The following is a 22,328-nucleotide window of genomic DNA, read 5'->3' on the forward strand; positions in this document are numbered from 1 at the left end:
TTTTTTTTTTTTTATTTTATTTTTTTTTTTTCAGATGGGTTTTAGTTTTTGTTTTTGGTGCTGAGGACCGAACCCAGGACTTCCAGCTTGCTAGGCAAGCGTTCTACCACTGAGCTAAATCCCCATCCCCAAACCCTGTCTCAAAAAAAAAACCAGATAATCTATGAAATTCTCAGGCTGACTGTGGTGGCACATGTCTATAATTCCAGCACTCAGGAGGCTGAGGCAGCAGGATCGTCATGAGTTGGAGGCTACATAGTGAGTTCAAGGCCAGCCTGAATACATAGCAAGACCCTGTCTTAGAAAACAAATAAAAGTCTATGAAATCCTGAACCCCTGTTGCTTTGCAAGTCTTTTGAGTCTTTTACCACTTTAATTTTTTTTGAGTTTTTTACCGTTGTAAGTGAATTGAAACTGAAAATTAGAGACAGTATGGTAATGCCTAAATCTATGCGGAAGACCCATAATCAGAGAAAAAGCTTTGCTAACAAGAAATAACTGGTGAATATACTTTATATACTTCCTGGTAAAAGTAAAATTTTATCTGGAGGCTGGGAGTTTAGCTCAGTGGTGGAGCACTTGGCTAGTATGTGCTCAACTCCAGCATCTCAAAAGTAAAAAATAGCTGAGTGTGGTGGCACACGCCTGTGATCCAAGCCTTGAGGTTATGAGTTCAAAGCTGCCTGTATTGAGTGGGACCTTGTTCAAAAACCAAAAAATAAGTTTTTCTGATGTTCCACTTGAAAAAATAAGCTTTGGTCAGGGCACATCAGGTAAAGAGAGCTTGTACTGGTCTGTGATCTTCATCCCAAGGTAGACCTTTTTAAAGATAACACAGTAACAGTCTTACAACGCCAGGTCAAAACAGCGCTTTTTAATTTGCATGCATTCTCCTTGCCTAAGATCTGTGTAAAAATACCTCATTATAGTTCATATTCAAACGCAATGTTTACTATGTTTTCTTCACAGAACATTCAGAAGATTCTTGGCCTTGCCCCTTCACGAGCCGCCACCAAGCAGGCAGGTGGATTTCTTGGCCCTCCACCTCCTTCTGGAAAGTTTTCTTGAATTTAAGCAGAACCCATTAATTCCTGTCATTCTTTTCAGACACTCATGTCAGACTGGCAACTATTTTATAGCAAGAGCTGTAGGGCCTCCATCTTGTTTGGAATTGTTTCTCAGCTTTTTTAATGGGATTAGGTGCCTAACAAACAGAAGAGTGCTTTTGGTCACAGATAATTTTTTTTAATTAGTGCACTGATTAGTTAAGTTCAGGTGATTTTTATGTAACGTAAAACAAATATCTTCCTTGCTTTGCTTACGTACACATTTGCGGTGCGAGCGACTCTCAAGCCTGCGTGTGTGCCCTCTGCCGTGGAAGCTGACTCTGTGAACACTGGAAATCTAGAAGAAAAGTTCAGTCTGTGCAACTAAGCTTAATTAGAACTATTTGTTGTGTTTTTAAAGCCAAATCACTTAACATCAATAAAGACGCCAAATTTTTAACCATTTTGTCTATAAGGAGAGATCTGTTTTGCATATTTTTAGATGAGTTTTTAGTAGTCTGAACATAGGATAAGCATTGGCCAATAAGAGTTAAAAGCTTTTCAAGTACTACTTTACAGTACTTGCCTCATATGCTCAGAATATGGACTTGTCCTAGAGTAGGAGCTGGAAAGCAAAACTGGAAAAGAAAGTAATGACTCATAGGCGTTTAAAAATGAAGCTCTTCCCAGGTGTGGTACACACCTGCAATCCCAACAGTTACGAAGCTGAGGCAGGAAGATTGCCACAGTTCAAAGCCAGCCTGGGCTACATAATGAACTCAAGGCGAGTCTGGACTACACAGTGAGACCCTGTCTCCAAAAAAAATGAGGCTTCTTAGCAGCTTCCTTCACATTACATATTTTGTCACAGCCTGCTGGGTTCTTCTGAGGGTGCTCCTGCACCTGTCCTATAAGCAGGGTCTCTAGATATGAGGTCTTGAGCCGGGTGTGGTGGCGCATGCCTGTAATCCCAGCACTCAGGAGGCTGAGGCAGGAGGATCCTTGCGAGTTCAAGACCAGCCTGGGCTACAAAGTGAGCTGAAGGCCAGCCTGAACTGCATAGTGAGACCCTGTCTCAAAAAGACAAAAAGAAAGATATGAGGTCTTGATAGATGTGTGTGCATGTGTGTGTGTGTGTGTGTGTGTACTTACTATTAGTCTCCTTAGTTGTAGGAATTATACCAGTGAGGAAAAATAAACATATAATCCACATAGTTATGACTGGTTTTTAGGGTTTTTTTTTTTTTTTTTTTTTTTTTTTGTCTTTTTTTCTTTGAGGCAGAGTTTTGCTATACATTTCAGGCTGGACTTGAACTCACTTTTTTTGAGGGGGGAGCCATTTTGAGACAGGGTCTCACTATGCAGTTCAGGCTGGCCTTGAGCTCACTTTGTAGCCCAGGCTGGCCTTGAACTCACAGCAACCCTCCTGCCTCAGCCTCCCAAGTACTGGAATTACAGGCATGTGCTACCACACCTGGCCAGCATTTTAGAATTTTATGGATAGCCAAACTGTAAAACTCAGGGCAAAATAAGGACATTTTTAGACATATAAAATTAGGGATAAATGAATTATTAAAAGACATATTTCAGGGACAGAAGACCCACCAAAAGGGGAAGTATAGGGTACAAGAAACTTATCTAAGGTTTCAGTAGGAATTGATAAAATATTCAATGTATAAATTTAAGTGTTTTATGGATTATTTAATTTAAGGAATATCTTAAGACAACCTTATATGGTAATTTCTGACCTTATTCCAATTTAACTAATGGGGAATATGAGGCAGGAGAGCTGATGTCACTTGCTTAATGTGACCTAACTGGGTCACATGGTCAGAATTTGACCTCAGCAGTGTGAAGCCACGTAGTCTGGCTTCTAAGTTCTGTTATATTATCATTTCCCCATAGGTACGTGGTATTTCGCTTCCTGTCCTCTTCCCTTATCTCACAGCTAGACAGAGCTCACAGAAGTTGCGCTTTGTCTTTTTAAAATCTGATTTCACAAAGCAGTCAACACAGGTGAAGACATATCAGGAGTTGAACGTGTGGTGGCTCATACCTGTAATCCCAGCACTTGGGAGGCTGAGGCAGGAGGATCACACATTTGAGGCCAGCTGGGACAATAAAGCAAGTTCAAGGCTAGCCTGGACTACATAGTAAGATCCAATACCAAAGGAGAAAAAAAAAAATCTACTTTGAGGTTACTTTTATCAGGATGATTGCTAATGGCTAATGATGACTTGTAAGTGTCCTAATGATCTTTTCTCCATGTCACTAAAAGACTAATAATGAAGAAAATGCTGCTCATGATAATGATGGCAATCGTGGGATATCTGAAATAAAGTAGACAAAGAAAAGGGCCTACCTTCAGAGTTCTGCCGTCATCTTTATAGAGTGAGAACATAGCCCACCAGACCACCTACACCCCAGGGCTTCAGAGTGGTGTCTTCTAAGGAGATTTCTGATGGATCCCAGGGTTTTCTATACAAATTGTATTTCCATGGTAAATAGAGAGGAAAAGGGAGAGGAGAAAGCAGAGATAGGATCTGTTTACTGTATTCTTAAAACATCACTACCGCAAGGTATGTACGTTACAGAAGCAGGAAAGCTGGCACCTCACAGGATTCAATTCAAGGAGATATGAGGGTCCACTGCAGACTGATAAGCAGGTGTTTTTGTTTGTTTGTTGTCTCTGAGACAGGGTCTTGCTATGCAGTTCAGGCTGGCCTTGAGCTCACTTTGTAGCCCAGGCTGGTCTCGAACTTGCAGTGACCCTCCTGTAATAGGCAATTTTCTGGAATGACTTGTCCTGAAAAAGTTTCAAGACCAGTCTTTGGGTGACACTATAGATCCAGAGCATTATGAGTTACTGGAGACGAAGCCTCACGCCAGAGCCCTCGGAACAGTTCTCACAACGGCTGTCTGACTGCTTTCCTGAGGTAACGGTGATGGTGCCCTGTCAAAGGGGAAAAACCGGGCCAGGGATATAGCTCAGTGGCACAGTACCTTGCTTGGCAAGAGCAAGGTCCTGAGTCCAGTTGCTGGTACCAAAAGAAAAAAAGGAATAATAATAATAATAAAGGGAAAAACCTGTAGCCACTGTTAATGTCTGTATTAGGCTGCTTAGATTGCACTCATAATTTGATAAAGTGGTAGACTTGAAAATGCAGATTAAATGCAGGTAAACCTGAATTTATTAACAGATAGCATTTCGAAAGCTAAGTAATTTGAAAATTAGAAGCTGGGCATGCTGCAGGCCTGTAAGCCCACACTTGGGAGGCTAAGGCAGGAGGATCACCATAAGTTCAAGGCCAGTTTGAACTACATAGCAAGACCCTGTCTCAAAAGACAATTGGGCAGCTGATGTGTGTAGATACTCAGATGGCTTTGACAAAACTGTGGTCCCCTCCTCTCCCAGGTTAAATCATCCATTTCAGTGGGGTCAGGGAGTTAAAAGGGTATTGGAGAATTGTCAGAAACCCTCAGAGGACTGACAGCCAGGCCCCCTGTAACTACCACAGAAGCTGCCAGTCACCACAACACATGCTTGCCGTCCCAGCTCCTCAGTTCAAGGCTACCCTGGGCGACTTAGCAAAACCCAGTCTCAAAAAGGAACAGGGTGTGGTTCAGCACTCCCTGCTTTCAATAGCAGAGAAAAATAGTTTTAAAAGCACTTTGTTCCCTATTAGTATATTGTAGGTTTTGGTTTTTGGTCTTTTGTGACAAGGTTGTGCTGTGTAGTTCAGGCAGACCTCAAATTTGTGATCTCCCTGCCTCAGCTGCCCAAATGCTGGGATTACATGTATATACCACCATGTCCAATTTACCATAGGCTTTTTGAAAAAACATTATTTTGTGTATTTCAATACTGTCCTTGAAGTGAAACTATTATATACTTTTTCCCTTTTGTGATTAATTCCACATAATTTACAATCTTTTAATTTTTGTTTTGAATTTTTAATGCTTTTTTGGAAAGAGAAAAATCCACAAAATACACTAAAGTTAAATAATCTAGGGGTTGGGGTGAAGCTTAGTGGTAGAGTAGTTGCCTCGCATGCCCAAAGCCCTGGATTCTAATCGGCCCCACCGAGAGAGAGAAGGGAGAGAGAGAGAGAGAGAGAGAAGGTGAGAGGGAAGAAGGGGTATGAGACTAGGCTAGGATAACTAACACACAGTACCTATCATCCAGCTTCTGGATTTTCAACTTGTGTTCAATATTGCATCATCTGTACTTCTGTGCCCTTCTTTTTATTTATTTGTTTATTTAGTGGTACTAGAGATTGATCTTAGGACCTTCACACTAGGCTACATCCCAGCCTTCTTTATTTTTTATATTGAGGCAGAGTCCAGCTAAGTTGCTAAATTACTTGGCCTACCTCAGACTTTCCATTCTCCTGACTCAGCCTCCCAGAGTGCATGGGATTGTAGGCATGCACTGTCATGCCCAGCTTAGCCTTTTTTATATTATGAAGCAAATTCCAAACATCATATTTATCAGGGACTTTAAACATATATAACAAAAAACTGAATACCACTGTTATACTTGTAAAAATTGACACTAATTCCTTGATAGCATAGTCTGTAGATATCAAAATGTTTTACAGTTGTTTTAGGGCCAGGAATGAAATAATTCACCCATGTTACAATGGATGGTTGTGCTTCTTCCATCTTCTGGTCTGTTGTGGGGGCTTTCACTCTATGCCTCTGCAGGGCAGCACCAACTGCGAGGCCACAGGCAGAGGTCTCTGATCTGCACGTCTGCGGTGGAGCCTGAGAACCCGTGTTTCACGTAGTCCGAGCTGGTGCAGGTGCTGCTGGTATGGGATCCATTCACAGTGTCATGATGGTTTGTTTCATGGTACTAGGGAACCCAGGGCCTCTGCATACTAGGCAAGCACTCCAGCACGGAGCTACATGTCCAGCCCTTTTTGCTTTTCATTTTGAGACAAGGTCTCATTAAATTGCCCAGGCAGAGCTTAAACTTGTAGTCCTCCTACCTCAGTCTCCTGAGTAGCTGGGATTACAGGCCTGTGCCATCATGTCCAGCTCTCAGTTCAGGTTTTTTGTTTTTGTTTTTTATCTTTTGGAGACAGAGTTTCACTACGCAGTTCAGGCTGGCCTTGAACACACTTTGTAGCCCAGGCTGGCCTCCAACTGTCAGTGATCCTCCCACTTCAGCCTCGTGAGTGCTGGGACTACAGGTGTGCGTGCATGCACCACCACACCCAGCCATTTCTTTGGCTTTTAGGTTTAATTTTCAGAGATTCCCTTTTAATTGTACTTTATATAGTGTTTTAATGGGATTCTAGGCTAGACACTGAAAATATATTCAGTGTGCTCAGACATGGACACCTACCCACTCCTTACTCGCTGTTTTAGGGTATAGTCCCACTCCTCAATCCAACAGTGGGTGGAAAGACAGCAGGCACAGCATACAGAAGAGCCTCATGTAGGGTGGTAGGAGCACTGCCTGTAAGGACAGTGCCCTGTTTTCTTTCCCATACCTGCTGGCTCACGAGGGAAGACCCCCTGGGAAGACACCCAGGTGGGGGTGTCACCACCACTGCCTCACCCCAGTCCTCATCACTGTCCCTTTTTTTAAATCTATTTTTTATATTTTCCAATCCTTAAATTTTTAATTCAAAGTACATTTAAGTTTAATTGCATATTAGATATATTCTGAGTTACATATATGCAACAGAACAATTTTTTTACAACATTCCTTACAGACCTTTGTGCGATTTACACAATACAGAAAAGCATCCATGAGAATTTAGATACACATGCAAGACCCCCTGCAGTAGCCTCCCTGGCAGGCTCCTTTCCTCTGTGTAGCCCAGGTTTGCCTTGAACTCAGGGCAGTCCCCCTGCCTCAGCTTCCCTAGTGCTGCAATTACAGGCATGAGCCACCACACCAGGCCACACTGGACACTTGACAATTCTTAGGCACCTCGAGTTTTTTTTTTAATTAATTGTTTATTGGTACATTTTAGGTATATATAATGATCACATTCGTGGCACCTTAGTTTCTACCAGGGGATTGTATAACAGAATTCTTTACTCGTTATTTTAATTAAATACATTATGTATTATGTAAATTAATAAGATATGAATACAAGATCAAGATTGCTCCCATGAAAAGTAACCTGGTTTGGAATGACCTAATAAGACAAGTTGTTAAAAATAATCACTGTTTGGGGCTGGGGATTTAGTTCAGCGGCACAGCTCCTGCCTGGCAAGCACGAGGTCATGAATTCAATTCCCATACTGGAAAACAAACAAACATACAAAAAAAATCACTGTTCATTTGCATGTGGATGATACAGCAGAGACATAAAAAGCAACAAAAAACTTGGAAAGATTCAGCAGTCACAGCCTTCCATTTGTATTTAGCTCATATGCACTTCACAGAAACCAAAACTAGAAATCAGTAGTAAAACATTTTGAGTTGGACTTAATACAAAAAAGAGTGAGACTCCAACCAACAGACTCGCGCTCAAGCAAAAAGACTTCGTCTTACATCAAAAGTGAGTGCTTGTATATTTGCGTGTTTCCAGTTAAGGTAAATGTCGCTAAAATATGTATTTTTTTCTTGGCTCAACCCTGTAATTAACTTTAGGTCAACCGTCAGATTATTTATTTTAGTCACAAGTCACATCAAATACATAGGCTTTTACCTCACAGTGGATTCTTTCTTTTTTAAAAAACAGTACTGTGGGTTGCTCCACAACTGCCTGCCGTTTCTACCTCTTTTTTCACTTTGAGACAGGAGCTCAGTGAGCTGCCCAGGCTGGCCTCGAACTTGTGATATACTGCATCCATCTTTACTTCATAGCATTTTTGATGGATTATATAAAACAAATGATATCATGCCTGGCATAGTAAAAGTATTGGTCTTCAAACACAGCAGTACTTTGGGAAGGAACTAGGTATCTTCTTATTCCCACGGCATGGATGCCAAATCAGGTGGAGAGGTTTTCAGTGAGTTATCCAAAATCACACACCAGTAGGTGGCAGAAACAGGAAGAACCGGCTCCTGCGGTATGAGGGTCGAAGCTTTTTGTACTCCAGCGCCTAGCAGTGCTGAGCCTATTGGGCTGCAGCGTGAGCTGAGGCAACCTGGCCGCCGTCCAGACCTGTTACCTCACGTGCGCGGCGTGCTCATGTAACAAAGTCAAAGTCTGCAAAGAGGATCACTTCAGTGACTACCACGTGTCCTTATTCCATTTTTAAAAATCATTGCCTCATTCTTGTATCACCTTCTAAATAGTTTATATTATGAAGAATTTTTGAATCTTGGAAGAAATTTTAAATTTATTCACCTGTCACCAGATGGGCAAAGAAAAGGATAAACAAAAGCCCACTAAGGGATGCTATTTCAAAGGGCTACCTTGCAGATGGAAGCTAAACATAGATTTTAATCCAGAAATGTATATTTGGATCCAAGGTTTATCTGGATGCCCAAGAAATCCTACAGTATAATCAAAGGTCTTTTATTACATAAAAGTGATTTTTAGATTTATAATTATTCCAACCATTTGCTGAAGAGTCAATTTGATCTTAAACAGATATAACAAAAACATAGAGCTGGGTGTAGTGGTGCACGCCTGTAATCCCAGCAGTTGGGAGGCTAAGGCAGCAGGATCTTTACAAGTTTGAAACCAGCCTGGGCTACAAAGTAAGCTCAAGGCCAGCCTGAACTGCATAGTGAGACCCTGTCTCAAAAAGACAAAAAATAAACAAACATACTGGGAATTGAACCCCAGGCCTTCACAGTGAGCTACACCCCAATCTTTTATTTTTTTATTTTGAGAATCTTTTTTTTTTTTTTGAGGTACCAGGAATCGAACTCACAACTTTGTGCTTGCCAGGCAGGTGCTGTGCCACTAAGCTATAACCCCAGCCCTTATTTTTTATTTTGAAACAGGGTCACATTGAGTTATCCAGATAGGCGTCAAATTTGCAGTCCTCCTGCCTCAGCCTCCCAGAGTGCTGAAATTGCAGCTGTGTGCCACTATGTCAACATTTTCAAACTTTCTTGGCTACAGTATAGGGCAAGGAATTACACCATTGCAATCCATATATACAAGTTTCATGCAATAGTCATCTCACATACATTTGAATATTTTATTCTTCCATTTTTCAAAAAGAATCTGTTCATAATCCACTCATGTTACCAGCCTCTAGGTGTTTTGGCACCAGGTGGTTTGAGACAACAACAAGCTCTTCTAGAGACAGAGATACTAAGAGATCTTTGGAATTTCATTAGGAAACTCGGTGGGTGTGACAGCACACACCTGTAATCCCAGCTGTTCAGAGACTGCAGTAAGAGGACAACAAATTTGGGGCTAGGCTGGGCAACACAGCAAGACTCTGTCTGAAAATAAAAGGGACTGTAAGCTTGTAACATTTCTAACTAAATGGACACACCTTCAGACCATTCTCTTAAGTGAAATAAATTAGACACGTGTAAATTCTATTGTTGAGCTGGGCATGGTGGTGCATGCCTGTAATCCCAGCCCTGGGTAGGCTGAGGCAGGGGGATAGTTGGGAGTCCAAGACCAGCCTGGGCTACAAAGTGAGTTTAAGGCCAGCCTGAACTGCATAGTGAGACCCTGTCTCAAAAAGACAAAAACAAAAAACAAAAAAACAAAAAAACAAAAAAAACACACATTGTTTCTCTGATGTGAGAAACGGAAAGTGTAAATAAGGACTAAAATGTATAACAGATGCTGGGAAATGGGAAGAAAATGTTCAAATGGGAAGGGGACCAAGGGAGGGAGGGGAGGAAGGAAAGAAGAAACAAAGAAAAACAGAAGGAAAAAGTGGTAACAAAGCTTTTGTAGATAAGGAGGTAACGGGATTGAAAGGAAGAGGGGAGAATGGGGAGAAAAGAAGCAAGATATATCATGTACAGGTACAAACTCCCAATGATGAATGTGATCATTCTGTGTGTCTAAAATCTACCAATAACCGGGGAGATAGTTCAACAGCACAGTGCCTGCCTGGCAAGCTCAAGGTCCTGAGTTCAATTCCAGATACCAAAAACATAAAAAAATTTAAAAAAATAAAATGCACCAATAAAAAAAAGAAAACAAACCAAAAAAACCCACCATAAAATAAAAGGGACCGAATATGTAACTCGGAAGTAGACCACTTACCTACACGGATGAGAACATGGGTTTAATCCCCACTACAGGGAAAGAAGGGCGATTGGCCTGTTGTAGAAATTACCCCTGTAGTCCTGGCTACTAGGGGGGCTGACACAGGAGAACTGCTTGAACTTGTGAGTTTGAGACTAGCCTGAGCATCATAGTAAGACACTGTTAGAGAGAGAGAGAGAGAGAGAGAGAGAGAGAGAGAGAGAGAGAGAGAGAGAGAGAGAATGAAGAAAGAAATAGAGTTGAAGTCAGCTTGACAGAACAGTTCAAATTAGATGTGGTGGATTTAAACTGGGTGTGACGGTGAACAGCTGTAGTCCTAGCTCTGGTGGAGCTGAGAAGCTGAGGCAGGAAGATTGTAAGTTTGAGGCTATTCTGGACTATGTAGACTATCTCAAAACAATAACAAAAACATGTGGACTCATCTAAGACTTTGACTATTATTAATGGGTAACTGAGTGACAAAAAAATCAAGAAAAACCAATTTTCTAGAAAGCCATTAGTCAAAGCCATGACTTCTTTCCTCACACATGCTGAAATATAATTCTTGGAAGTCCAGAAAATTTTAGGACCTCGACACTGGGACACTGGTATTAGGATTTCACTGCATATCTTTATATACCCAGCATATTTAACAGGACCTTGTGCTACAGGTACTATGGACACAAAAGTGAGTTTAGTAGGAATCTGTGCTCAAAATCTAAGAACTAGAACGTAGATGAGGTGGCTGCTGCGTGCTGTAATCCCAGCACTCTGAGAGACTGAGGCAATCACAAGTTTGAGCCCAGCCTAGACCATACAGTGACTTAGTGAGACCCTGTCTCAAAAAATAAATCAACAGGCATAGTGGTGCATGCCTGTCAGCTCAGTACTTGGGAGGCTGAGGCAAGAAGCTCGCCATGAGTCTGAGGCCAGCCTGAACTACAAAACGAGAGACCTTGTCTCAAAAAACCTAAATAGCTGTGTGTAGCAGTGCCTGCCTGTAATCCCAGCACTCAGGAGGCTGAGGCAGGAGGATCATTGGGAGTTTGAGGCCAGCCTGGGCTACATAGCAAGACCCTGTCTCAAAAAGACCAAAAAAGAAAAAGAAAAAATAAATAAATAAATAAACAAATAGATTTAATGAAATACAAAAGGACTGAGAATATAGCTAAGTGCAAAGGCCCTAGGTTCAGTCTGCAGTATGGAAGAAAAAAACAAAAACAACAAAAAATACCTTAACAAGTGGCTACTGTGAGCATCATTCCGTCCAAACAAAAGAGGACAGTAGTTCCAGGCAGTGAACTACATACTCAGAAAACGTTCAAAAACCTATCTAGGTTGGCAGTAGATTATTTTTCTAAGCTTCATTTGTCTGAAAGCTTCAGCTTTATCAGTAAAATCTTGCTGATAAAGTGCTGGACTTGTAGATAAACAAATTTCATTTCCTTCTAGTCTAGGTTGCTCTCCATGTTCACTGGGTAATTTAAGGCCCCCCATTTAATTAAAAACCTTATCTTCTCCACCAATGAAAAATAAATAATAGAACCCATTCCTTGCTTATCACAGTAGATGGGATTTATTGATACCCAATAAAGATTAAAACACCCCGGAGACTTCAGCTAGCACAAAGTGCTACAGTGTCTTGTCTTGAAAGTTATATGACTGCAGATGTGGAGATCACAATCTCTTTTTTTTTTTTTGGTTTTTCTCCGGTACCGGGGACCGAACTCACGACCTTGCGCTTGCCAGGCAGGATCTTTTGCCGCTGAGCTAAATCCCCAGCTCCACAATCTCTTTAATTGTGATATGATTCAATCCTTAAAAATTCTAACAATATGATTCTTACCTCACCTCCATGATTTTCAGCCGCGCCAGAGCAACTCAGCATACCAGGCTAGGGGCAGGCACTCACAACACACAGTCCGTATCCTCTGGGAGCAAGGCAGACAAACACGAATGATTGCAGTGTGTTCTGCCATAGAGCGGGGTTTACAAGAAAGGAAACCACTGATTTCCTTGGAGAGGATTTGGGGTTCTGTGTCGGTGAAATCATTAAAACAAAACCCTTGCCTTCAAGGAGCTTAGGAGTACAAATGTGAAGACATTTGAGTGAACCAATGAAATATGGTAAGCAGAGATGAACACTGTTTTAGGAGCACAGAGGAGGGTATGTTACATAGATCCAGTTGTAATGAAAGCATTCAAGGTGGGAAGAATAATGCACCCAAAAGCAAGAAGGCAGGAAACAGTAAGTAGCCATTGACTACAAGCAGGGAAGTGGCATGATCTGGAGCTAGGTGAGGTGCTACGCACCTATGATTCCAGCTATGTGGGCGGCTGAGCAGGAGGACTGAAAGTTCCAGCCTAGCTTGGGCAACTGAGTGATTTCATGAGACCCTGTATCAAAATAAGAAGTAAACAGAATGCAGCTCAGTGGTAGTGCTTGCCTACCATGTTCAAGGCCCTAAGCTCAAACCCCAGCACTACCAAGTGTAATGGTTGATATAGTGTGTCAGATTGAGAAGTTTAGACCTTTACAGGACTCAGCAGGGAGCCAGAGTCCTTTGTAAACATCCTCATCCTGTGCAAGAGCAGGACATGGAGATTGTGTGAGCTCGCGGGTAGAGCGGGGAATAGCCTGCTTAGAACATAAGGGAGGAAAAAGAGGCTTATTTTCCCACCCACCGACCCTTGTGCTCTTGCTGCCTTTGCTATGCCTTGAAGTGTTGCCCCTGTGCCATGTGCCACCCTGCCTTGGAGCCAGCTGATTATGGACTGAAACCTCCGCAAACTGTGAGCTAAGTAAACCTTTCGTTCCTTAATTTTGGGTGTCAGGTATTTGTCTCAGCAATGAGAGAAAAGTAATCATTCTGGTAGCACATTTACAGTTCTATGGGGATCCTGTCCGATGGGGGCAATGTCAAATGATCAGACAGCTGAACACTTAATTACAAAAATTGTTTTGTTTTTTTTTTTCCTCTTTAAAATGAAAAACAACTAGCCAGGCATGGTGGTGCATGCCTGTAATCCCAGCACTCAGGAGGCTGAGGCAGGAGGATTGTTGTGAGTTCGAGGCCAGCCTGGACTACAAAGTGAGCTCAAGGCCAGCCTGAACTGCATAGCGAGACCTGTCTCAAAAAGGCAAAAAACAAACAAACAAAAAAAGATTTCAAAAGTGCAATGCATATTTTAATCTATTTACCTCATTTTTCAAATCCCCTCTTCATTGCATGGGTCTAGTTTTCTTACCTTCATGGTTTCCACAGTTCATCTTCCTGCTGATGTGTGTGTGCCACCTAGTGATGGTAATTGGTCCTGCCTGCTTTCTAGAGAAGTATAGAGCTTTGTACCCACTGCGCAGGGGCAGGGAGGCAGGTAGAGTGGGTCAGGTGCTGAGAAGATTCTAGAAGCGGCACTCAAACAGCAGAGCATGAAGACATGGATGTTGTGAATGCACGGCAGGTGTGATAACACCTTTCTATTCTTAACCTCTCCTTCCATTCGCCCGGTGTCTCAGCCCCCTGCCACAAGAGAGCAAAACAACGAAAAACAGTAAGTGGTTGTCTGACAGGAATAAGGAAACAGAGAGATGAAACAAGCATGAGGACTGCCTAGAAACTCTGGCTGCGGGGACAGTGAAGAGCTGCACTAGTTTACATTCCCACCAGTCATGTTAAAGAATTCCTTTCCCCCACATTCTTGCCAGCATTTGTTATTATTTGACTTCTTGGTGATAGCCATTCATTCTTGAGTAAGAGGGTATCATCTCTTTTAATTTGCATTTCTCTGATGAGCAGGAATGTTGAACATTTTTGCATTTATTTATTGGCTATGCAGAAGCTTTTCATCTATTATGATCCAATTGGTTGATTCTTGGTGTTATTTCTTGTGCCATGGGTTCTGTGTAGGAAGTCCTTGCCTCTGCCTGTGCCTTCAAGAGTTTTACGTAATCTTCCAGAAGAATAAATGTTTCTGTTTCTGTTTGACAGCATTGATCCATTTTGATTTTAGTTTAGTACATAGTGAGGTATATGAGTCTAGACTCAGTCTTCTGCTTATGGTATCCAATTTTCTCAGCACCATTCGCTAAGGAGGCTGTCTTTCCTCCCGTTTATGGTTTTTGCCCCTTTGTCAAAGATTAAATTGCTGAATGTGCATGGGGTTGTTTCTACTTCCTCTCTTCTGGTCTACTGATCTACATGTGTGTTTTTGTGCCAGTACCATGCTGTTTTTATGACAGTAGCTTTGTAGTATAACATCATATCTGGGATTATGATACCACTTGTTTGCTTTTGTTAGGATTTAGGACTGCTTTTGCTATTCTGGGTCCTTTCTTGTTCCATATGAATTTTAGGATTGTTTTTTCTTGATCTGTGAGTAAAGCTGTTAGTGTTTTGACTGGGATATATATATCTATATCCCAGATCTATCTATCTATCTATCTATCTATCTATCTATCTATCTATCTATCTATCTATCCATTTGATTATATTGGTTCTGCCTGTCCAGGAACAGGGAATATTTTTCCATTTTCTGATGTCTTCCATGATTTCCTTTTTCAGAGTGATGAAATTTTTGCTACAGAGGTCTTCCACTTTTTTTTTTTGTCTTTTTGAGACAGGATCTCACTATGCAGTTCAAGCTTGTCTTGAACTCACTTTGTAGTCCAGGCTGGCCTCAAACTGGAGCTCAAAATGATCCTCCTGCTTCAGCCTCCCCAGTGCTGGGATTACAGGCATGCACCACCAAGCCCAGCTAAATGTGTTTCCTGTATGCAGTATACCATTGGGCTTTCTTTCCTGGTCCATTCTGCTAATCTGTGTCGTTTGATTGGCGAATTGAGACTATTCATGTTGGTAGTTATAACTTATAGGTATCAACTATGAATTATTCCTGACATTGTATTGTTCCTGACATTGTTGCTTATTTCTCTTCTCCCTGATTGTACTTCCTGGTGTATTCATTCTATGGGACATTTTGACATTGTCACTTTCATTGTCTCTAAGACATCCTTGAGATTTTTTTTTTGGGAGTGTTCATTTGGAGGTTTGTTACCAAGCACTTAAGCACTTTGAGTTACGTGTTCTCAAGTTTGCTTACTAACTGCTGACCCAATCAAAGGAAGCCATTTATTTAGTAAAAAGGAAAAAAGGATTTATTCAAAGCTAGCTCCATGGAGATATAGCCATCAATAAGTAAGGAACAGAGGGGGTGGGCCCAGAGACAATGTACATCTCCATATCTGCTTTATCATTTCTGGCTATCTTTGATTAATTCCTTTTTCTAGTGGAATGGAACCTGGGCTCCTGCCTTCTGGGACAGGCTTCTACATATTCTGTCACTTCTTTTAGGCTGAGGGGAGGAAGTGTTGGTTATATGCTTAGCAGAAAGAACTCTGGAGAAATTGTATCTCTACAAGAAGCAAAACCCAACTTTTAAAGTTCTGTTTTGCAGTGCCAGTTTCATGACTTGTTTAAATTCATTTGTAAAGAGACAGAGCCAAGATTTTGTTCTTTAACATACACCTTATCAATTAGCTTTGACAGGATCTCTCTGTGTACATTCTATGGACTTTGACAAATATTTATTGGCATATAGAATAATTTCACTGTCACATGTCTTTTGTTTTTCTGTCTTCATGATGCCTGTTTTCAAAAGGAAATATTTTAGGCCCTTATCATGTGTGAGGATTGCATCCTAAGGCTTTTGTGGGTCACCAGAATTATAAATACCACTAACATTATCATTTGTCCTTATAAAGTACAAAGGATTTTACTGAAATGTTTAAGGAAACTTTCAGAATCTTAATGAGTCTTTAAATAGAAGATTGATGCCAGGTGTGGTGGTACACACCTGTAATCCCAGCACTCTGGACGCTGAGGCAGGAGGATCATTGTGAGTTCGAGACCAGCCTGGGCTACAAAGTGAGCTCAAGGCCAACCTGAACTGCATAGCAAGACCCTGTCTCAAAAAGACAAAAAAAAAAAAGATTGACTAAAGCAATTTTTAAATCACTTTTTTCTCAGATATTAGATCTTCTTTTGGGAATCAGTTTTAACAAAGAAAGCATATATACTACTTCATGTAAATTAGTATAAATATTTAATTAAGTGACACACACACTCCAGGCATGAGTGGGGCTGATGCACCAGCCAGATAAACACTTAACCACAACAGTTTCTGGCTCATGAAATTCTAATCTGTTTCAGAAGAAGGTTATGGACCTTTAAGGACATTATTTAAAATACTGTGTTAGATGTTAAATATCTGTAAAATCCAGGTGCTAAATGCATATAAATTGGTAGGTCCAATGTCTCAGCCAGTGCTGGGGATATAGCTCAGTGGCACAAGTGCCTGCCTGGCAAGGGCAAGGTTCTGGGTTTGATCCCCAGTACCAAAACAAAAAACAAAAAACTCTATAAGCTGGGTGTGGTGGCACACTCCTGTAATTCTAGCACTTGGGAGGCTGAGGCCGGAGGATTGTTGTGAGTTCGAGGCCAGCCTAAGCTACAAAGTGAGCTCAAGGCCAGCCTGAGGTGCACAGCGAGACCCTGTCTCAAAAAAAAAAAAAACTAGACCAAAAAAAAAAAAAACCAAAACAGTCTCAGCCAGTAGTCAGGTGTCCTTAGGTTTCTGTGTGGTACTGTTTCATAGCTGCTACCCTCAGTATCTCACCTTGCTATGGCAAATAGAAACACGAAAACATTACCCAGGATTTGGAGGCAGATTTATTTATATTGACAAGCACTGAACTCAAGAAAAAATGTCAGATCCCGAAGGCTCATGGAGGGAGGTTTTCATGGGGTTTGCAAATAAAAAGGGAGAGTACTTGGCTCTCTTTGATTGGTTTTTACAATATGCATCACGGTGACCAGCCACTTCGAAGACACAGAAGTAACAGGAACTGTAACAGAAACTATTACATGGGCAATTAACAGAAGCTGAAGTATACTGGCTGGTAGGGGAGCATTTTCTGCTATGACCTATTACTGTAGGAGCTTTTCCCCTGGGTTCCTTATATATTCTAGATACAGTCCTCTGTCCAAAAAATGGCTGGCAATTTTTTTCCATTTTGTAGGTTATCTTTCCACCCCACTGATTGTTTACTTTATGGTATGGAGCTTTTTAATTTGATATAATTCCATTTATGGATCCTTGGTGTTATTTCTTGTGCAGTTGGGTTCTGTTTAGAAAGTCTTCACCTATACCTATATCTTCAAGAGTTTTACCTATTTTATCTTTCAGTAGATTTAGTGTTTCTGTTTTAGTATCTAGGTCTTTGATCCATTTTAATTTTTTTTTCAGTATAGAGTGAGAGATATGGGTCTAGATTCATTCTTCTGCATGTGGATAGGCAGTTTTTCTAGGCTAGCACCACTTGTTAAAGAGGCTACCTTTAACATTTTAAAAATTAATTTATTATTATTATTTTGGTTGAGACAGGGTCTTGCTATGTAGTTCTGGCTGGCCTTGAACTCGTTATGTAGTCCAGGCCAGCCTCTTAATTGTAGCAATCCTTCTTCAGCTTTGCAAATGCTGAGGTTGCAGGCATGTGCCATCACACCATTACTTTTTTTTTATTAGAACTTTTTCCCCTTTGTTACAGATCAGGTATCAGAATGTGCCTGGATTTGTTTCTGCATTCTCTATTCTGTCCCATTGATCTATACATCTGTTCTTGTGCCAGTATCATGCTGTTTTTATCACTATAGCTATGGATTGTTTTTACTATTTTGCATCTCTTCTGCTTCTGTGTGGTTTTTTTTTTTGTGGTTTTTTTTTTGTGTGTGTTTTATTTTGGTCTTCTTGAGACACGGTCTTGCTATGCAGTTCAGGCTGGCCTTGAACTCATTTTGTAGCCCACGCTGCTCTCAAACTTGCAACTATCCTCCTGCCTCAGCCTCCCAAGTGCTGCGATTACAGGCGTGCACCACCACACCTGGCAGCTTCTGCTTCTGCTTGAATTTTGGTATTTTTTTCCTATTTTTGTGAAAAATGCTGTTGTATTTTGATTAAGATTGCATTAAATCTATATATCATTTTGGTAATATGGCCCCTTTTTACAATATTGGTTCTTCCTATTGGGGAATAGGGAATGTCTTTTCATGTCTTCTGTCTTCTTCAGCCTGCCTCTTTCTCTTCCTCTCATCTCTTCTCCTCTCCTCTCCTCTCCTTTCCTCTCTTCTCTGCCTATTTCTTTCTCTCTTCTCTTTGTCTTCTCTTTTCTCTCTTCTCTCACTTTCCCCAGAATATTACAGTTTTCATTGTAGTATTTCCTGAGAATACTATAGTTTTCACATTCTTGGTTATGTTGATTATAAGTCTTTAATTTTTTTGGAAGCTGTTGTGAGTAGAATTGTTTTCCTAATTTCTTTCTGTGGATTCATTGTTGGTGTACAGGAATGTGACTGATTATTGTGTATTTATTTTGTATCTTTTTTTTTTGTCTTTTTGAGACAGGGTCTTGCTATGGAGTTCAGGCTGGCCTTGAGCTCTCTTTGTAGCCCAGGCTGGTCTCAAACTCACAACGATCCTCCTGCCTCAGCCTCCCAGGTGCTGGGATTACAGGTGTGTGTCACCATGCCCAGCTTTTATTTTGTATCTTGCTACCTTCCTGAATTTGTTTCTTAGTTATAGGAGTTGTTTGGTGGGGATTTTTGGGTCTTCTATGTAAAGGGTCATGTCATCTGTGAATAAGTATAATTTGACTTCTTCCATTGCTTTTTTTTTTTTTTTTTGTCTTTTTGAGACAGGGTCTCACTGTGCAGTTCAGGCTGGCCTTGAGCTCACTTTGTAGCCCAGGCTGGTCTGGAAGCAAGGCTCCTACTGCCTCAACCTCCAGAGTGCTAGGATTACAGTTGTGCACCACCATGCCCGGCCAGACTTCTTCTGTTGCTGTATACATCCCTTTTTATTTCTTTCTTTTGCCTAATTGCTCTGGCTAAAGTTTTGAGTACTGTATTGTACAGGAATAGTGAGAATGGGCATCCTTGCCTTGTTCCTGATTTTACAGGAAAAGCCTTCAGTATTTTGCCCTTTACTCTGATGCTGGCAGTGGGTTTGTCATAAAAGGCTTTTATCAGTTTGAAATAAGGTCCTGCTATACCTAATTTCATCATGAATGAATTTGGATGTTGCTATAGGCTTTTCCTGAGTTTATTGACATGATGAAGTGATTTTTGTCTTTGCTTCTGTTTACACGATGTATTACATTTATTGATTTATATACGTCAAACTATCCTTGCATCCCTGGGATGAAGCCCACTTGGTCATAATGTATGATTTTTTTGGATGATTTTTTGCATGCTTTTTGCCATCATGTTGTAGATTTTTGCATCTATGTTCATTAGAGACTGACCTGTAGTTTTCTTTTTTTGTTAAATTCTTTGTCTGGTTTTGGAATCATGGCAATGCTAGCTTCCAGAAATGAGTTTGGCAGTATTCCTGGTCTTTCAATTTCACTGAAGAGTTTGAGGAAGTGTCGGTAGAATTTGGCAATGAATCCATCAAGTCCTAAGCTTCTCTTTGTTGATAGAGTTCTTGTTTCCACCTCTATTTTTTTTTTACCTGTTATTGGCCTATTCAGAGTTTTTATATCTTCATGGCTCAGTTCTGGTAATTCGTTTTTATTTAGGAATCTCTTGATTTCTTCTAGTTTCTGTAATTTATTTGAATATAAATTTTTAAAGTGGTTTCTTATAATCCTCTGGGTTGCAGCGGTGTGAATTATGATTTTGCCTTTTTTATTTCTAGTTGCACTGAGGGACAACTTCAAAGTCTAGGCTTGCAACAACTCTGACTCAAACTGCTATTCATTTGTCTCTTCAACAAATGCTGTATTCATGAAGAACCTAGTCTGGGTGATAGGCAGTTTGAATTAGGAAGCCTGCTAGGTCTTGAGTGACACAATTATATAAGAAGAATGTAAGGATACTCATGCTTAAATGCAACCTATAAACTATTAGAAGAGAAAAGCCCCATGAAAATGGGCAGGAAGATTCTGAATTATTTTTTCTTCTTTCTCTCTTTATCTCTCTCTCCCTTCCTTCCTCCCTCCTTTCCTTCCTTCCTTCCTTCCTTCCTTCCTTCCTTCCTTCCTTCCTTTTATTTGAGACAAGGTCTCACTGTGTAGCCCAGGCTGGCCTCGAATTTACAGCGATCCTTCTGCCTCAGCCTCCCCAGTGCTGGGATTACAGGCATGCATCAGCAAGCCTGGCTATTTTCTGGTCTTTTATGTGGAAAGTTTTCTAGCTTCTCATTGAAGGAATTATAAGAACAGTAGATATTATTGTTCAGGAAATTAAAATGCGATTGTGTACAAGTGTGTATGAGTGTGTACTTTTCATGTAATTCTAGAGAAGAGACAAAGAGCTAGCTGGCTGTTCCCTAAAGGTATTTTTTCTTTTGGAAGATACAGCTATCCAAGAAAAGAGTACTGTACACACTAATGGTGAAACCAAGCCACAGCAGTGGCTGGAGGCCTGATGCCTTGGGGAGGAACAGCGGGACCTTAGAACACAATGCTTGGCCTGAGGACGGGGAAGGGTACCGTATTACTTCACTTCTCCACCCCAGTCGCCTGAGGGAGGATATGTGGAAGGCAAGGCTGCTCTAATCAAATCGGGGTAGGCAGTTTCTCCTGGGCTCCCCTGCCTTTTAGTGTCAATTCCATTTTTTCCTGTCTCTCTGTGCTCCCATGCCTGACATCCAGCATGCACCATTCTAGCGGGCGCCTCTCCTGGCACTCCCCTCTCTGTCTCTGAATTTTCACCCTGCACTTGTACAGTTGACCAAGACCCTCTGTGGCTTCCCTGATACCTCAGGGGGTACTGCTAACAAGGTTGTCCCAGGAAATTTACAGTGTTACTTCCATCTTCTTCTAAGGGCCAGCTTCCTGGGTTTCAAACACCTCTCTTTTCCTTAGTAAGTAACCACATTAATAGGAACAAATTTTCACAGCCACCTTCATGGGGACAAGATTTGGACCTGGTATAGTAAGAATACATTTTCTTTGGGTTTACACAGAGCTGGACCCCGATCCCAGCTTCTGTATGGGGAAGCTCTGTGACTTTTCTGAGCTAGGTTCCTGTCTGTACAGTAGGGATACCTGGCGATTACCTCACCAGGCTGCTACTGAATTATGTGTGGAAGAAGCATGTACTAACGTCTCCTTTTCTTCACCAGGTTATAATATATCAAGTGAGAAGATAAATGTGAAAGGGACTTTGATAGCTATAAAGCTTTGAGTTTTGCTAATTAAAAAATATAAATAATATTAAGAATACAAGCACAGGCAGGTAAAAGAAACAGTTATTTTGGAAGAGGTTTACCATTTTTATTTTTGGTCTTTTTGGGACAGGGTCTCACTATGCAGTTCAGGCTGCCCTTGAACTCCCAAGGACCCTCCTGCCTCAGCCTCCCAAGTGCTGGGATTACAGGTGTGCACCACCATATCCGGCTTTTCTTTCTTTCCCTGTCTTTTTCTTTCTTTCTTTTTTGTTTTTCTTGAGGCAGGGACTCCCTATATAGTTCAGCCCAGTCTTGCTCCTGATGGACAATAACAACAGGAAGTCCTCTGAATTTGGCCCCACCTGTGCTGAGTTGGGCATTGCCGTTTCCATGTGAGGACCAAACCGGACACACCTCAGTAGCACTGGAAGGGTTATGAAACTGGTACAATGCGCTGGAAAAATTGACCAGAATAGTTTATTTCTACTCTAAAACTAAAAAACACTCTAATGCGCTGGTGTGCTGGTAGCTAAAGGAAGAAAACGCTGCAGCCTGCAGAGTTCAGAAGCCTGCTGGAACGTCCAGATTGCACAGGAGTTTCTGTTCATAAAGCGCTGCTGCAGATGCGTGGGAGTTAAGAGTAAGACTCTCTAAGATCCCTTGCTGGAAGGCTTGTTGTGGAGAAGGCACCCACCGCCCCCGCCTTATCGGCTGGTCTTTGCTCTTTGGACCCTATTCATTAAACTTCTCTTTAACTATTTGTCAGGAATAGCATTTACGTCGCTCTTTTAGAAAAAAAAATTTTTTTCTGAGACAGGGTTTTGCTATGTAGTTTAGGCTGGCCTTGAACTCAGTAGGTTAGCCAGGCAGTTTCCGGTTTCTGTAGGCGTTAAGATTGGGGGTGGGATCCTAG

At 41.3% G+C, this 22,328-nt stretch overlaps 1 protein-coding gene and 1 long non-coding RNA gene across 5 annotated transcripts in view; one reads left to right on the forward strand and one right to left on the reverse strand.

The window, feature by feature from the left end:
* Positions 1-1,509, forward strand: part of Tmco1 (transmembrane and coiled-coil domains 1) — a 48,432-nt gene extending 46,923 nt beyond the window's left edge. Inside the window, exon 7 of the mRNA XM_005398244.2 lies at positions 970-1,509. Within this exon, the coding sequence (XP_005398301.1) occupies positions 970-1,068 (99 nt within the window). The 3' untranslated portion in view covers positions 1,069-1,509. The remainder of the gene's footprint in view (positions 1-969) is intronic.
* LOC102003099 overlaps positions 1-22,048 on the reverse strand; it is a 35,084-nt gene extending 13,036 nt beyond the window's left edge. For 2 of the 4 annotated variants that reach the window (XR_263126.2, XR_263125.1), the window contains exons 1-2: positions 21,778-22,048; positions 13,436-13,707 (exon numbers count right to left, since the gene is read on the reverse strand). This is a non-coding gene — a long non-coding RNA (uncharacterized LOC102003099). Of the gene's footprint in view, positions 1-3,408; positions 3,525-12,032; positions 12,118-13,435; positions 13,708-21,777 lie in introns of all 4 variants that reach the window. The other 2 variants (XR_001236594.1, XR_263124.1) reach the window with 2 other exon arrangements.
* Positions 22,049-22,328: the final 280 nt, after the last annotated feature.

The sequence above is a fragment of the Chinchilla lanigera genome, unplaced genomic scaffold, assembly GCF_000276665.1.
Source record: "Chinchilla lanigera isolate Chin_1 unplaced genomic scaffold, ChiLan1.0 scaffold00061, whole genome shotgun sequence".
Classification (NCBI taxonomy): Eukaryota; Metazoa; Chordata; class Mammalia; order Rodentia; family Chinchillidae; genus Chinchilla; species Chinchilla lanigera.